Below are 16,893 nucleotides of genomic sequence, written 5' to 3'. Positions count from 1 at the left end.
AGAAACTCAGAGGTAATGTACAAGACATGGAAATTAGACTGAGTTCCAACTCAGTCTTCTACCTAGGTGGTCCCAGAGGTTGTATCCCCTTTGCTTTCTGACTTGGCAGTGATCAATTAGATGGACCAAACAGTTGCCAAGGCAGTATTGATGATAAAGCTAGGATCAAGAATGCTTTTCAGACTGGGTGCAGTGGCTCACGTCTGTAATCCCAGCACATCAGGAGGCCAACGTGGGTGGATCACAAGGTCAAGAGATTGAGACCAGCCTGGTCAACATGGCAAAATCCCATCTCTACTAAAACTACAAAAAAATTAGCCGGGTATGGTGGCATGCACTTGTAGTCCCAGCTACTCAGGAGGCTGAGGCAAGACAATCACTTGAACTTGGGAGACGGAGGTTGCAGTGAACCAAGATTAAGCTACTGCATTCCAGCCTGGGGGACAGAGCGAGACTCCGTCTCAGAAAAAGAAAAAAAAAAAAAAAGGAATGCTCTCCAAGTTGGAATCATCTGGAAAAATTGATCATGCTTGCTATTATGAGGCTGTACAGAAAAGAGCGCTAGCAGGCTGGCAAGAGTGTGAACTGGGCAGGAGTAGCCTGCCTGGAGGGGTAGCCTAGCATTGTGTATCCAAACAAAGGATGTGCAAATCCTTAGAGTCAGCAATTCCACTTCTTGGGATTTATCCTAAACCTAAGAAAATGATCAAACTGCCTTTTTCAGGCAGCCGGGAAGATGGCGGACATTCAGACTGAGCGTGCCTACCAAAAGCAGCCTACCATCTTTCAAAACAAGAAGAGGGTCCTGCTGGGAGGAACTGGCAAGAAGCTCCCGCGGTACTATAAGAAGATAGGTCTGGGCTTCAAGACACCCAAAGAGGCTATCTACATTGACAAGAAATGCCCCTTCACTGGTAATGTCTCCATTGAAGGGCGGATACTCTCTGGTGTGGTGACCAAGATGAAGATGCAGGGGACCATTGTCATCTGCCGAGACTACCTCCACTACATCCGCAAGTACAACCACTTCGAGAAGCGCCACAATAACATGTCTGTGCACCTGTCCCCCTGCTTCAGGGACGTCCAGATTGGTGACATCGTAACAGTGGACAAGTGCCGGCCGCTGAGCAAGACAGTGCACTTCAACGTGCTCAAGGTCACCAAGGCTGCCGGCACCAAGAAGCAGTTCCAGAAGTTCTGAGGCTGGACATTGGCCCGCTCCTCACAATGAAATAAAGTTATTTTCTCTTTCCCCCACCTCCAAAAAAAAAAAAAAGAAAGAAAGAAAGAAAAGAAAATGATCAAACCAGTGCACAAAAATATTTACATAACATGTTCATCACAGAGTTTATATTTATCAAAAATTAAGCAGGGTGCAGTGGCTCACGCCTGTGATCCCAACACTTTGGAAGACTGAGACGGGAGGCTCACTTGAAGCCAGGAGTTCAAGACCAGCCTGGGTGGCTAGGCGTGGTGGCTCACACCTGTAATCCCAGCGCTTTTTGGAAGTTGACACAGGTGGATCACGAGGTCAGGAGTTCAAGACCAGTCTGGCCAAGATAGTGAAAAGCCATCTCTACTAAAAATACAAAAATTATCCGGGCACAGTGGCAGGCACCTGTAATCCCAGCTACTCCGGGAGGCTGAGGCAGGAGAATCAGTTGAACCTGGGCAGCAGAGGTTGCAGTGAGGTGAGATTGCGCCACTGCACTCCAGCCTGGGTGATAAGAGTACGACTCCGTCCCCCCACCCAAAAAAAGACTCACCTGGACAACATAGTGAGACTGCACCTCTATAAAAAATTTAAAAATTAGCTGGGCACGCTGGTGTGCATCTGTAGTACCAGTTACAAAGGGGTGGAGAGGTAGGAGGATCACTTGAGCCTGGGAGTTTGATGTTGAATTGTTTGAACCTGGGGGGCAGAGGTTGCAGTGAGCCAAGATTGCGCCACTGCACTCCAGCCTGGGTGAGGGAGCAAGACTCCATCTCAAAAAAAGAAAAAAAAAAAAAAGGAACTGGAGGCTGAGTGCGGTGGCTCACACCTGTAACCCCAGTAATCCCAGCACTTTGGGAGGCCAAGGTGGGAGGATTGCTTGAGCTCAGGAGTTCAAAAGCAACCTGGGTCACATGGCAAAACCCTGTCTCTACAAAAAATTTTAAAATTAGCCGGGTGTGGTGGATCCAGCTACTCAGAAGGCTAAGGTGGGAAGATTGCTTGAGCCTAGGAGGTTGAGGCTGCAGTGAGCCGTGACTGTGCCACTGCACTCCACTCTAGCCTGGGTGACAGAGATGTCAAAAAGAAAGAAAGAGAAAAGAGAAAGAAAGGGAAGGAAGGGGCTGGGCGCGGTGGCTCATGCCTGTAATCCCAGCACTGTGGGAGGCCGAGGCAGGCAGATCACCTGAGGTCAGGAGTTTAAGACCAGCCTGGCCATGGTGAAACCCCGTCTCTACTAAAAATACAAAAAATTAGCTGGGTGTGGTGGTGCGCACCTGTAATCCCAGCCACTCAGGAAGCTGAGGCAGGAGAATCGCTTGAACCTGGGAGGCAGAGGTTGCAGTGAGCGGAGATCGTGCCATTGCACTGCAGCCTTGGCAACAAGAGTGAAACTCCGTCTCAAAAAAAAAAAAAAAAAGAAAGGGAAGGAAGGAAGGAAGGAGAAAAGAAACAAAATGAAACTGGGAAAACAACATCTTTTGGCATAACCATGCATCAGTACACCATGGAGCCACACTGTGATCCCAACACTGAAAAATTGGATCTAGATATATATTTACCATGGAAGGACACTCAGTACATATTAGATAAGACAAGAAAGCTCCAAAGCAAGATGTGTATTGTCCCATTTTTGTAAGACTGTGTATCTAAATACATTCATTTGTGTATCAGAAATTCTGCTAAGATACACACCAGAATCTTAACAATAGCTAATCTTTGAATGGTGGGATTACAAACTGAATCAGGCAGTTTAGTCTCAATTATGGTGTGACAACAACTGGAAAGTCTACTGGTCTACAATGGCAGGGGCTAATTTCTCTCTACCGTTTGTGCCTATTGTGGCTGGCTGCTCTGACCATCTTTTTCACCCCGGGACCTAGGCTGACTAAACAGTCTCCATGTGAACATTGCAGGTCACTGCAACAGCTGATGGACCACCCACCGGCTCTTACAACCAGTGCCAGGCACGTTTCGTGGCCCTTCCAGGTTCAACAAGGTAGGGGTATATAACCCTCCCCAGGCCCTCAGGTGAGGCTCAAGCCAAGGTGGGGTAGCAAATATTTTGGACATAATACAATCTACCACACAAGTGATTTCATTCTATTATTTAAAGTTCTTTTCTTTGCAGAAGGGGGTGAGAGGAGAGGTGAGTGGTCTCACGGGCATGATGCCAGCTACAAGGGGCTGGAGAGCTGATGTGGGAGGATCACTTAGCCTAGGAGTTTGAGGCTGCAGTGAGTTGCGATCCTAACATTGCACTCCAGCCTGGGGGACACAGTGAGACCCTCACTCTCCCTGCCCCCAAATTTGAGAGGTCTGGACTTTGCCTAATTTAAGAGGCAGACCACCTGACCTTGACCTACAGCAAGGAGAAAACAATGATGGGACAGAAAGTTCTGGATGCTCAGAAGTGTTATGCCAGGCCTCCTACTTACTGCTTATAGGACTTGTGTCGAGTTAGAGAGCCTCCATGAATGTCCCTATCTAAGATGGACATGAAAAGAGCTGTCCTGTCGACCTCATACTACTCGGCAGCAGGGAGGGGTGGCTCAGTTGGAAGGCTTTCAAATGATCAGTGCTCTACCTGCACGCAGAAGGTTTGGTGCTTCAAGCTGTAACCACATACCCACATGTACTACACGTCCCCAACTTCATCACCAGAGGGGGATGTTCACCCCTTTTACTCGCGTCCATGTAGGGCAGGTGAAAAGATGACAACCCAGGTCCCACTATGGGGGAGGAGAAGCCCCTGATGGATGAGCTATGGAAGGGCTGGGATGTGAAATGAAGGCCCCCCTTCCCACTTTGTCATGGGACACTGGAAATAGCCGTGTCCCCCTTTCCTCCTGCCCCCAGTCTCCTGGGGTGGAAGGCAAGAAATGATTGTAATCAGGGGTTCCCAAAAGGGAATGATCATTAGGGCCATCTATGAGCACTGAAAAACTAGATTCCAGGGCTTCAGCTCCAGGAGCTTCTGATTCATCTGGTGAAGCCTAGTCTGAGTCATAGAAGGTGATCTGTGCCACCCCCTCTTGGCCCCGGCTCCTACCCAGCTCCTCGGCACAGGCCTCATGAGGTGTCCTGGCAGGGAGGGCCTGGACATCTCAGGTGGCACGAGCCCTGGCAGCTAGGAGAAACCTGAGTGGTCCCAGGTTATCTGATGGTGCACCTGCCTCAGCCCCGTGCTGGCTTCTTAAATGTCAAGATCAGGGGAAGTCTCAGGAAGCAGCTCCCTGAGCAGCACAGGTCACCCCACAGGCTGCCCCAGGGCCAGGCTTCCCAGGACAGCAGGGCCAATGGAGGTGATAAGAAAAGGGTATTCTCCTGTCCTGCTCCTAGTCCCTCTGAACTAAACATGCTCCTGGCTTCACGACCTGCCTGCACACCTTGACTGACAAGCCTGGAATTAATCTCTTGACACATCTGTCAACATGGCAGTGAGTGTCTCGAGGGCCAGAACAGGTCTTGTTCCTCCCTGCATGCCCAGTGCAGTCCCTGGCACACCATTTGTGCTTGCTTAATATTTCATGAATAAAGGAGAGGTAGTAACACTTACCATGTTACCACAGGGTCAAGAAAGGACTTATATTCACACCCACTGGGCACATGGGAAGCGCACGTGCTTACCTGAGAGGTGGAGAGGCCCCATTCTTAGTCACTCAGCTAGAGGCTGAGCTTAGCATGCCTCGTTTGGCAGTGGTACTGGATTACTTCTGGCATCATGGTACCCTATGACATAAGGTATGAAACTTATGGAGCCTCTTCCCAGGAAAATGCCCCTCCCCACTCCCTCTGTCTCATACATATAACATACAACTTCTAGGTTAAGAGTATCATCCCTTCACCAGGCACAATGACTCACATCTGTATCCCAGCACTTTCGGAGGCCAAGGTGGGAGGATCACTTGAGCCCAGGAGTTTGAGACCAGCCTGGGAAACATAGGGAGACCCTATCTCTACAAAAACTTAAACAATTAGCCAGGCATGGTGGTGCACACCTGTAGTCTCAGCTACTTGGGAGGCTGAGGTGGGAGGATCGCTTGAACCTGAAAGGTCACAACTGCAGTGAGCTGTGGTCATACCATGGCATTCCAGCTTCAGTGACAGTGAGGCCCTGTCTCAAAAAAAAAAAAAAAAGTATCAGCCCTTTAAAAACTGAAAAGCTCTTTTTTAATGGAGAAAGGCTGAAATTATCTATGATTGTATGTAGTTAATGAATTTATTTATTTATTTATTTAAAGACGGAGTCTCACAGGCTGGAGTGCAGTGGCACAATCTCAGCTCACTGCAACCTCCGCCTCCCAGGTTCCAGCGATTCTCCTGCCTCAGCCTCTCAAGTAGCTGGGACTACAGGTGCATGCCACCATGCCCGGCTAATTTTTGTATTTTTGGGGGGTGGGGGGGTAGAGAAGGGGTTTTGCCATGTTGGCTAGGCAGGTCTTGAACTCTTGACCTCAAATGATCCACCTGCCTTGGCCTCACAAAGTGCTGGGATTACAGGCGTGAGTCACTGTGCCTGGCCTGATGTCTACAACTTTTAAATTATTCAAAAAAAAAGTATACACACATATTTATCTAAAGATGAAGTAAGTGTGGCCAAAAATTAACAATTGATGAATCTATAGGGTGACTACAAAGTCTGGAAACATTTTATTTTTTGGAGACAGTCTTGCTATGTTGCCTAGGCTGGTCTCAAACTCTTGGGCTCAAGTGATTCTCCCGTCTTGGCCTCCCAAAGTGCCGGAATTATAGGCATGAGCCACCCCGTCTGGCCTACCATATTTTTCAATAGATTGAAGATGTTCTTGATGGCATTATGAATATTTGCCTATTTCCAGACTTTACAGATACATAATGGACAAAGGATATATAGCCTCCATTGAACTATTCTTTCATCTTTTCTGTAGGTCTGAAATCCTTCAAAATAAAATGTAGTGAGTGGGGAAAGGAATCTCAGCCCTAGGCTAAGCTTCTAGTCCCAAAATCAGGATTCCACACTCTGGGAAAGAGCTCAAAGGAGAGGACCACAGTCAAGGCAGGCTCCAGATGTGTTTATTAGGCTATTTAATAGAACCATGTGACCATTTCTGTAGGTAAAAGGACAAAGGAGAATTACGAACACTTTGGATCTTTCACGAATTCTCTCCCCTTTCTCTGGGCAACTCCACCCACCTTCACTCTCAAAGGAAAGGCACAGTGGGAAGGAAGTGGGTGAGGGGACTCAGGAGAGTCTGTGTGGCTCCTACCACCCCAAACTTATTCTGGTTTCCCGAAGATAAGAGGCAAGGCTTGCTCTGATCTTTTCCAGTTCTCAGAGTCCAGCAGGCCACTGTACTGGACACATACATGGATCCACCAACATACATCAGTCCTTCTGTGTTCTCTCCTGCATGGTAGAGGCTGGAAGCCTAAGACCTATATTCCTCAGAATTTCCTGCCAGCCAGGATTTGCTTTAAAGTCCACTAATGAGAGGCACTTCTAGAAACCATGATTCCTTTTCCAGCAGTAGCAGACAGTAGGCATGAGTTTTGGAGCATCTTCTGAGCATTTTCCTGTACATCATCTGCTTTTGTGCAGCTGGAAGCTAAGACCATCAGCAGGAGTTTTCTGTGCCTCCTGCAGGTTGCTGCTTTCTGACAGTTGCTACTGGCTTTCTCCAATTTTCACTTCTCTATCTCTTTCAGTGGTTTTATAAATACTTCATTCCTATAGTAGATCCCTTCCTGCTTATATTAATAATACCTAGAGGGGACATGGTTTTCCTGACTCATCCAGCTGTCGTAGGACCTTACTCCAAAGTAAGGAAGGCTTCTCTTGGGGAGGTAATTTCCTGTAGAAAGATTTCCAAACACTGTTCATTATTTAATGCCAAAAAGGTAAACAGAAGCTGATGTGGGTGGTAAGCAATTCCCAGCCATGGGACACATGCTGGCCTGTGAGTCCTGAGATGCTGAATGGGATGCCAGTTCCCCGAACAGAAATGTCCTCCCATCTACCTCACTGCTGCCATTCCCCTGGGGATGCCAGGGGGCAATGACCACATGGAACAGAGATGGCACCTGACAATGGAGAAGAGATGTCTGAAGTACCGACCCAGCCCTCAAAACCCACCTGGCGTTACCCTGGAACACAGGAACATTTGGTCATCCTCCTGGCACAGGGGAGGGGGTTCTCTGCTGCCAGGCCTCTTGGAGCTGAGGCAGGAGGGTCAGCAAGAGAGAGTCCAGCACAGCCAGACCCTCCCAGGAACACCGAAGACCCCTGGAAAACCAAGAGGCCTGAAGGTGACTACTTCATTTTACCAATTTCAAGCCATCCCCCCGCAGGGCCAAGCCCCCAGCACCCGCAGGCCCTCCTTACCAGTCAGTCTTTCTCACTTCTCCTGGGTCTGTGGAGAGCTGTAGTCAGGGCACCCTGGGATGCCTCAGCCCCCTCTGCCTGGCACCCCCCAACACACCTGTGATCCAGCTGCAGTAGGCCCTGCTCCAGCAGCTCCTGCACCTCCTTGTTCGCTCCAAACACGTCACACAGGGTCAGCTGGGGCTCAAACTGCTGCCAGTGCTGGGGAAGCCTAAGGGTCAGAGGTGGGGAGCTGGCCTGGCTACTCTAGGCTACATAGTTGGGGTGTGGAGAGAAGTGGGGGAGGGTGCAGTCCAGCATGGAGATCTCAGCAGCTGACATGCATGAAACCAGAACCAGGCCAATGGGCCAGCAGGGAGGAGGGCACCTTCACTCCTATTCCACTGAGGCTGGAACCCAGCTTCCAGCCAGGCCAGGCCAGGCCTTCCTCTATTCCTCCTCTCTTCCCTCCCCTCTCAGCCAGCTCCAGCCAGTGCTTTATGGCTCTGACTTTATCCAGAGAAGCTCTGGGTTTGCTTGATCATTATCTACTGTGCTTCCTATGAGAGGTTTCAGTGCTCCTTAAAAACAAGTGGAAACCTTTTATCTATCTATTGCTTCACAGAGCTCAGAAAATTGAGGCTGAGAGAGGTGAAAGGATTTGTGTCCAAGGTTACAGTAAAATGGGGGCTGGAACTTGGGTCTCTGCAGCCCTGGTCTCGGGTTCTTAGCTATGCGCCACTGCTCACTGCTTCTGCCCATCAGGCCTCGGCTGGACCCGGGCCCCACTTCTAGCTGCCAATCTCACAGAAATTGGAGGTGTATGTGTGTCGGGGGGTGGAAGGGAGGGGGCACTGATTCCGCAAGACTTAGGAGGGAGTTGTGTGCAAGAATCCCAACTCCTTACCTGGTGAGTGATCCCCACATCGGTGCGTAGCCCCAGGGCCAAAACTTCCTCCAGCCTCAAAGAAAAATCATCAAGGAGTCTTAGAGAGGAGGCCTGTGCGCCTCCCATTCTCCAGATTCCTCACTGGGATGCATTTAGAGGTTAACAGGGACCATACAGTATGTGGCAGGGCAGGGGCCAGGGCAAGGCAGGAAATAAAAGATGTACAAATAGAGGTGGTCCTGGGGTGTGGGGACCCTGGGGGAGAGCCCTGTGCCCTTGGATGCTCACAGCTCCAGCCTGCCCAGGGGGACACGCTTCCGGGTGCCATGGCCGAACATCATCACCTCCTTCATCCAGTTGTCAGGCTCCAGTGTCTGGATGCGAGCCTCCCGGGTGTGGCTTCCAGCCCCCTGGGGCATAAATCACCCATGGGACCCTGACAACATCAACAACCATCCCCACATTAATGGCTGTTAATACTATGTGTTTACCAGATTTAAATCATGTGCTCCCTAGAGCAACTGCCTCTAACACACTGGAAGTGTAAATTCTTTTTATTTTTTTTTTGAGATGGTATCTCACTATGCTGCCCAGGCTGGTCTTGGACCCCTGGGGTCAAGCGATCTTCGCACCTCAGCTTCCTAAGTAGCTCGGATTAGAGGCACGCGACACCAAGCCCTTTTCTCTTTTTAAATCATCTATCCCAAAATGCCAAGACATATAAATTCTTGGGCTCTCCTCCAGCCCTGTCCAATTGGAAATTCTGGAGGTGGGGCTAAGCAGCCTGGGTTTTAACAAGCCCTCCAAGAGATTCTCACACACACTAAAGGCTGAGAACCGCAGTGCAAGGTGCGACATTAAGCCCCTTATAATTCATGCTCAACAGTTCTATAGGGAGGTATTATTTTTTGCCACATTTTACATATATGAGAAAATACAGGCTTGGAGAGGTTAATGTGGCCCAAGATCACACAGCCACGACACTCCTCTCCTGAGTCATTCTTTCTGTAGTTCACAGGACTTACCAGGCCCAATGCCAAGGTACTGACCACACTGCCAGTAAGTCCAATTGTGGGTACTGAGCGCCCCCTGCGGGGAGGGAGGAAATAGTGCAGAGTGAAGAGGGCGGGTCTAGTTTCTGCTCAGGTAAGGGGCCCCAGGTTAGAATGTCCCACCATCTCAGGCCTGAGAGCACCCAGTCAGGATCCTTCTCTTCAGAAGGTCACAATGCCCCGGTCACACTGCAGTCTGCTCATCCTCCACCTCCAGCCACCAGCCCCAGAACTTACATTCCGGGCAAAGTTGGAGACCTCATACTGGCGGAAGCCAGCCTCCCGAAGGACAGCCCGGCCCCTCTGGTACATCTCGGCTGCGAGCTCCGGGTCAGGGGCTGGAAGGGCACCCTGTTGCACCTGGGCGAAGAGTGCGGTGCCCCGTTCCAGGGACAGCTGGTAGAGGGAGAGGTGGTCGTCACAGTGGTGCAGCAGTTCCTGTAGCTGCCCAAGCCACGGCCCCACCTGCTGGGCCGGCAGCCCCAGCATGAAGTCCACAGACACTCGCCCGGTAAAGAGGCGCCGGGCCTCTGCCAGCGTCCGCAGAGCATCGCGGGCCGAGTGCGTCCGTCCCAGCAGCCGGAGCTCGGTGTTATCTAGGGACTGGGAAAAGAGGGTGGGTGTAAGCATATCAGCAGCTCAGAGAGCGAAAAGAACGCTCCACCCCATTGCAGACACGGAAACAGGGAGAACGCAGCATGTGGCAGGCAGCTGGAAGGCAGGAGCTGGAAGGCTGGCACCAAGAGCTGCCGTTCACAGAAGGGTTGCTATGTGCCAAGCACCTTTACGTAGTGTCTAATTTAATCTTTGTAACCTCCTTTGTAACCCTCCAATATTAGTTCTATTTTACAGATGAGAAAACTGAGGTTCAGAGGTGTTGAGCAACTTGCCCAAGGCCATACAATTGCAAAGTTCGACCTGGAATTTAGGACCGTTCGACTCCAAAATCAACAGTCTTTATTTACTTTACTTTTCATTTTAAAATAATTCTAGCCTAGGCCGGGCGCGGTGGCTCAAGCCTGTAATCCCAGCACTTTGGGAGGCCGAGACGGGCGGATCATGAGGTCAGGAGATCGAGACCATCCTGGCTAACATGGTGAAACCCCGTCTCTACTAAAAAATACAAAAAACTAGCCGGCGAGGTGGCGGGCGCCTATAGTCCCAGCTACTCGGGAGGCTGAGGCAGGAGAATGGCGTAAACCCGGGAGGCGGAGCTTGCGGTGAGCTGAGATCCGGCCACTGCACTCTAGCCTGGGCGACAGAGCGAGACTCCGTCTCAAAAAAAAAAAAAAAAAAAAAAAAAAAAAAAAAAATAATAATAATAATTCTAGCCTATAGAAAAGTTGAAAGAAAATCACAAAAAAAACCTTCATCTAGATTCACCATTTGTCCAGACTTCTTTTTAAACATACATACATGTGATTATGCCAAATCATAGTGTTATAAACTAGCACTGTCCAAAAGAACTTTCTGTAATGGTGGAAATATTCAGTATCTGTATTGTCCAATATGAAAGGTAGTAGCCACATGTGGTTATTTAAATTTAAGCGAATTAAACTTAACTTACCACATTTCAAATGCTCACTAGTCTGTGGCTAGTGGCCACTATATTGAATAGCAGTTATAGATATTATACTCCCTAACTTCTAAATACTTAGGTGTGTATTTCCTAAAGAACGAGGACACTCTCTTACATAACCGCAGTCCAATTACAGAGTTCAGGGAATGCAACACTGACACAACACCATTACATAATACACTGTCATATTCAAATTTGGCTAATGGTCCCAATAACATCTACTGTAGTAATTTCCTCCTTCCTCCCCAGTCAGGGGCCACACATTGTATTCAGCTGTCTCTTTTGTCTCCTTTAGATTCTCAGCCTTTGTCTCTCATGACATTGACATTTTTGAAGAATACAGGCCAGTTGTTTAAAATGCATAATTTAATGAATTTAAATAAATTATGTATGATTATTATAATTATTATTTAAATGAATTATTTAAAATGAATAATTTCTAGAGATTGGCTGTATAACACTGCTTATAGTTAACAGTGCTGTACATTTAAAAATCTATTAAGAGGGTAGATCTCATGCTGTCTGTTCTTAACCACAATAATTTTGTAAAAGTCTCTTAATTCAGGGTTTCCTGATGTTTCCTCACAATTAGATTCAAGATATGCACTTTGGGGTAAGCATATCTTAGAAGTGATGTGTTTCTCTCAGTACCCATCAGAACAAAGCCCACAACCCAGAAGTCCTATGGAAATATCAGAGCTCAACCTGAGAGGACTAGGTTTCTCCCTACTTAAAAACCTTCAACGGCTACCTATCATTACTAGGACAAAACCCAGACTCCTTAGTAGGCATCAAAGGTTTTGGACTTTACCTTGCAGCCTTGTCTCCAGCCTCTCCAGTCACAAGGAATGACTCACAGCTCCCCCAAAAGATGCCAGGCTCTTCCATGTCCTGTGTTGTTTCCCCCACACCCCCTCACCTGGTGAACTCCTCTTCATTCAAACATCATCTCCTCCAGAAAAGTTTCAGTGATTTCATCAGCATGACCTCCCTTCAGGCTGTACTCTGGAAGCCTTTTATAGAGACCCCCTTTACAGGTGGCATTTACCATGCTGCAATAATCTGGCTACATGTCTGCATCCCCCGTGTCTCCAGTCATGCAGCAAATCCTTTTTGACCACCTACTATGTGCCAGGCACTATGGTGGGTGCTTGAAATAGAAAAGCCACACCTGATCCTTTCTCATGAAGTTTGTGGTCTATGACAGCAGCAGACAATTAAGGAGTTACAAAAGTGTCACACTAGGCCCTACTGTGTCCCTGGCACCCAGAATGTGCTCAATCAATGTCTGTCCAATGAATGAATGTGACCAAAGAGGAGATAGCACTGAAGGGCAGGGTGCACTGGGATGGGCTGGGTGCCATGGGTTACCTGGAGGCCTATGGACAACCTGTTGACCCCTGCTGCCCCAAACTCTGCCAGTCTGGAGCCTGGAGTTGAAGTGGGATTAGCCTCCAATGTGACTTCCGAGTCTGCAGGCAGGTGGGCTGTCTGTGCCACAGCCTCCAGGACAGCAGCTACCGTGTGGGGACTGGCTAGACTGGGAGTCCCCCCACCAAAGAACACAGACTCCACCCTGGGGAAAGAAGATGGAGAAATGAGACCTGGGGGAGCCCTCAGGGATGCCTGCACCTATCCCCCACCACTCCTCTAAATAATTCCCAAAACGCTGCCTACAGCCCCCACTACCCACCGTTGCACCCTGCTGAGCCGCAGCAGCGTCTGCGCTTTGGTCACCAGACACTTCTGCATGGCAGCCTCCTCTACGCCGCGAGGGATGTACTTGTTGAAGTTACAGTAACTGCAGCGCTTCTCGCAGTAAGGCCACTGGGGGCAGTGGGTGCAGGTGCACAGTGAGAGCTGCCCTGGCCACTTCCAGGGTTTAGTCGCACACATCCCCAATCCCATCCCCACCCCCATCCCGAGGTCCTTCCACAGTAGCTAGGACATCTAAGCCACACAACTCCCCAAGGCAGTCGCACTGGGGTTATTATATCCACCTCAGTGTGAGAAAACTGAGGCTCACTCCAACATTTGTTACGCTGCCTCTTCCAACCAGCAGATGTCAGGAAGGAACGCAATCCAAGCTCTTTCTGGGATCAAAGAATTTTCATACAATTTTCCTACGGGCCATTTTCCCAGCTACCGAATCAGAACACGGCTCTTAAAAAAATTTGTCTTGCTAAGAGGAAAACTGTTGTGAAATTTGAACCATTTGGTCAGTCACCGAGCTGGTGAGAAGCAGACTTCAGGTTTCTGTACCAAGTCATTTCCCTGCCAAGGCACCGGGTCCCATCCCAGACCTCGTACGGGGGCACGGAAACACGGCAGGCGGGTTCATAGAGTGACAAGCCGCCACCTGGGTTTTGGACCGCCAGGGTCACGGCCACCGCTGCGGCCACACACCGCGGGCTCCGCCCCCGCCCTTACTCACGTGTACGTAAAGCGCAGAGCGCCGGCCCACAGGCTCAGGACTCGGGGACCCTCCTGCGCCCTCCACGCGGCGGCGCCTCTGGGCCGCTCTGGCTGCTGCCGCCCAGCCGCGGGCTTGGGCTCCGGGGAGCACCATGGCGCCCAGCGCGGCGCGGGGCGAGTAAGAGACGCGCGCAGGGCTCACTGTGAGTCCGGAGCCGGCGGAAGGAAGAGGGGCTGCGTGACCGCGCGCCGAGAGGGCCCGGGCCCGGGGCTGCGGCGCCACCTGTCGGGCGCCCGGGCGCTCACCGCGGCCGCCTGTCGGTTCTTTCCCCAGCCCGCGGGGCGGGCTACCTGCCTTTTGGCACCGTGTGCCCGGGCGAGTTCCCGGACCTATCCAGGAGCTCTTAGTCAATTCCTTGACATTTGATGTGCCTGGCTCAGAACTGGGCGCTGGGGACATCTAGGTGCAGAAAGCCAGGTTGCATTCTGACAGGAGAGAGGTAAGCCAACCGGCCAGGACAGGCAAGGCTTAATTAATTCCTTGCCTGCTGGACACCAGAGCCGTGCGCCCAGTGCTGTGAGGTCATCTGTTATAAGAGTGTGGGAGTCAGTAGAGGAGAAGAGGCACTTGGGCTAGATCTTCCTTTTAATTTCATTTAAAAATATCTGGGAGAGGGGAGGTCTTGAACTCCTTGGCCTCAAGCGATCCTGCTGCCTCAGTATCCGGAGTAACCAAGGATTGTACTGGCATGAGCCGCCGCCAGGGCTATGCGCTGGATCTTGCAGGAGCAGAAAATCCCAGGGGCAATTGGCTTGGCCGGGAGAGTAGACTGTTTTGGGTCAGGGCAACCCAAGCATCTGGAGGTGTACGTACTGGGGGGACAGTCAGATGGTGTGTGCAGGCGAGACAGCACAGGGAAGGCCTGGGGAAGCAGGCGCCTGAAGAATTGTCCCACAAAGCAGAAACATCATGGGCTTCAGAGGCAGGCCGTGCAGGACGGTTCTCCCAGTGGCCTTGAACTGACCTGGGTCTCCCCTTCTTTCTTGCTTGTAGTTCTCAAGAATAACTGTAGATGCCTGTAATCCCAGCACTTTGGGAGGCCGAGGCGGGCAGATCACTTGAGATCACAAGTTCAAGACCAGCCTACCCAACATGCTGAAACCCCGTCTCTACCAAAAATACAAAAATTATCCAGGCGTGGTGGTGGGCACCTGTAATCCCAGCTACACAGGAGGCTGAGCAGGGAGAATCCCTCGAACCTGGGAGGCAGAGGTTGCAGTGAGCTGAGACAGTGCCACTGCACTCCAGCCTGGGTGACGAAGCAAGACTCTGTCTCAATAAATAAATAAATAAAACTGTAGAGTGTGCAGAGAATGCAACATCCTGAAGGAAGAAAGGTCTGGCCAGCACAGCCATGCTCTGTTCCAGTCCCCCTAGAAAAAGGATGTCCTTCAGCACTTCAGCCCAACATGTCACATGGCCTCAGGGTATAAAACCCAGGGCGGAAGCTGGGCGAGGTGGCTCACTCCTGTAATACCAGCACTTTGGGAGTCCGATGAGGGTAGATCACAATGTCAGGAGATTGAGACCATCCCGGCTAACACAGTGAAACCCCGTGTCTACTAAAAATACAAAAAACTAGCCAGGCGTGGTGGTGCGCACCTGTAGTCCCAGCTACCTGGGAGGCTGAGGCTGGAGAATTGCTTGAACCTGGGAGGCCGAAGTTGCAGTGAGCCCAGATCGTGCCACTGTACTCCAGCCTGGGAGACAGAGTGAGACTCTGTATCAAACAAACAAACAAAAAACAGGGCAGGCTGGTTTCGGGGATCCCTCAGCTTCAGTACAAGTCTGGCTGGCTGGGCGTGTTGGCACACACCTGTTATTGCAACACTTTGGGAGGCTGAGGCGGGTGGATCACATGAGGTCAGAAGTTCAAGACCAGCCTGGCCAACATGGCGAAACTCTGTCTCTACTAAAAATAAATAAAATAAAATAATAGCTGGTCATGGTAGTAGTGCACGCCTGTAATCCCATCTACTAGGGAGGCTGAGGCAGGAAAATTGCTTGAATCCCGGGGTTCACACCACTGCACTCTAGCCTCGGTAAAAGAGCGAGACTCCATCTCAAAACAAACAAACCAACAAAAAAAAGTTGGGCATGCGCCGACAACAGTCCATCCCCCATCTGCCTCAGCAGTTTTTCTGAGCCTTAGGGGTCCAGCTCCAAATGAATCCCAGCCTTCTGTTGTCCCTTACTGTCTACCTATAGGTAATAAACACACTGCATGTCCCTTGTGTTTACCTCACTGGACTCAGCGTTATGTAACTTGTGGGTGTTCACCTCACTGGACTTTGACAAGTTGGTAACCAGTGTGCAGTGAACCTGCTTAACAGACAGCTGGGTTCTGATCCAGCTGTGCGACCTTGAGCAAGATACTGAACCTCCCTGAATTTCTGTTGGGTCATTCGTGAAGTGGGACCAATGGCTACTTGATACGATTGTTGGGAAGATTTGGAGAGAAAATAATGTGAAAATACCTAGCCTAGAGACTGGTACTGAAAGTACCTTAAACCTATGTTCATTTCTGAAAAAGTTAAGAGGAGGCTGCTGCTGCTTTGGGCAGGCATGCTGGGAGGTAAGGGGGCAGGCATGCTGGGAGGTAAGGGGGCAGGAACGCTGGGAGGTAAGGGGGCAGGCACGCTGGGAGGTAAGGGGGCAGGCACGCTGGGAGGTAAGGGGGCAGGCACGCTGGGAGGTAAGGGGGCAGGCACGCTGGGAGGTAAGGGGGCAGGCATGCTGGGAGGTAAGGGGGCAGGCAAGAGGCAAGTTTCCATTCCTGTGAGCTGGGAACCTATGTGCCTTTTGGAACCCAGCTGTTTTTATTTCTTGGGTCAAGGTACAACCTGCTTTATCTGGCCCTGCCTACTAGGGATGCCCCAGGTTCACCAATCAAAACAAATAAAAAATAAAAATGAGGCTGGTTGGTGAGGAAGGGGGCTGGGGATGGGAGATAATAGTTAAAGAGTATGGGGTTTCTTTCTTAGGTGATGACAATGTTTAAAATTGATTGTGGTGATAGTTATACATATTTGTGAATATACTAAAGACCACTGAATTCTATACTTTAAATGGTGGATTGTCCCAGCACTTTGAGAGACTGAGGTAGGAGGATTGCTTGAGCCCAGGAGTTCTAGACCAGCCTGGGCAAAATAGCAAGATCCTGTCTCTACAAAAAGATGTTTAAAAATTAGTTAAGACATGGTGGCACATTCCTACAGTCCCAGCTACTCAGGAGGCTGAGGTGGGAGGACTGCTTGAGCCAAGGAGTTTGAGGCTGCAGTGAGCTATGATCATGTCACTGCACTCCAGCATGGGTGACAGAATGAGATCCTGTCTCTAAA

General features: G+C 50.2%; 2 protein-coding genes across 2 annotated transcripts; one reads left to right on the top strand and one right to left on the bottom strand.

Annotated features, from left to right (window-relative positions):
* The first annotated feature begins 720 nt into the window (after positions 1-720).
* LOC117067224 (40S ribosomal protein S11-like) lies at positions 721-1,255 on the top strand. The gene has a single exon (XM_033183472.1). It carries the CDS (start codon positions 737-739, stop codon positions 1,199-1,201), a length of 465 nt encoding a protein of 154 aa, XP_033039363.1. The 5' UTR covers positions 721-736; the 3' UTR covers positions 1,202-1,255.
* Positions 1,256-6,252: 4,997 nt separating this feature from the next.
* RSAD1 (radical S-adenosyl methionine domain containing 1) lies at positions 6,253-14,665 on the bottom strand. Its single transcript, XM_033183468.1, is given in 10 exon segments — positions 6,253-7,047; positions 7,329-7,478; positions 7,675-7,778; positions 8,464-8,518; positions 8,734-8,881; positions 9,471-9,534; positions 9,735-10,100; positions 12,448-12,652; positions 12,770-12,903; positions 13,511-14,665. Coding segments are annotated over 9 exon segments (1,635 nt in total). The 5' UTR covers positions 13,952-14,665; the 3' UTR covers positions 6,253-7,047; positions 7,329-7,360.
* Positions 14,666-16,893: the final 2,228 nt, after the last annotated feature.

Source organism: Trachypithecus francoisi, unplaced genomic scaffold, assembly GCF_009764315.1.
Source record: "Trachypithecus francoisi isolate TF-2019V2 unplaced genomic scaffold, Tfra_2.0 Lachesis_group20, whole genome shotgun sequence".
Classification (NCBI taxonomy): Eukaryota; Metazoa; Chordata; class Mammalia; order Primates; family Cercopithecidae; genus Trachypithecus; species Trachypithecus francoisi.
The sequence above is the reverse complement of the archived record's forward strand: the minus strand, read 5'-3'. Positions and strand labels throughout refer to the sequence as shown.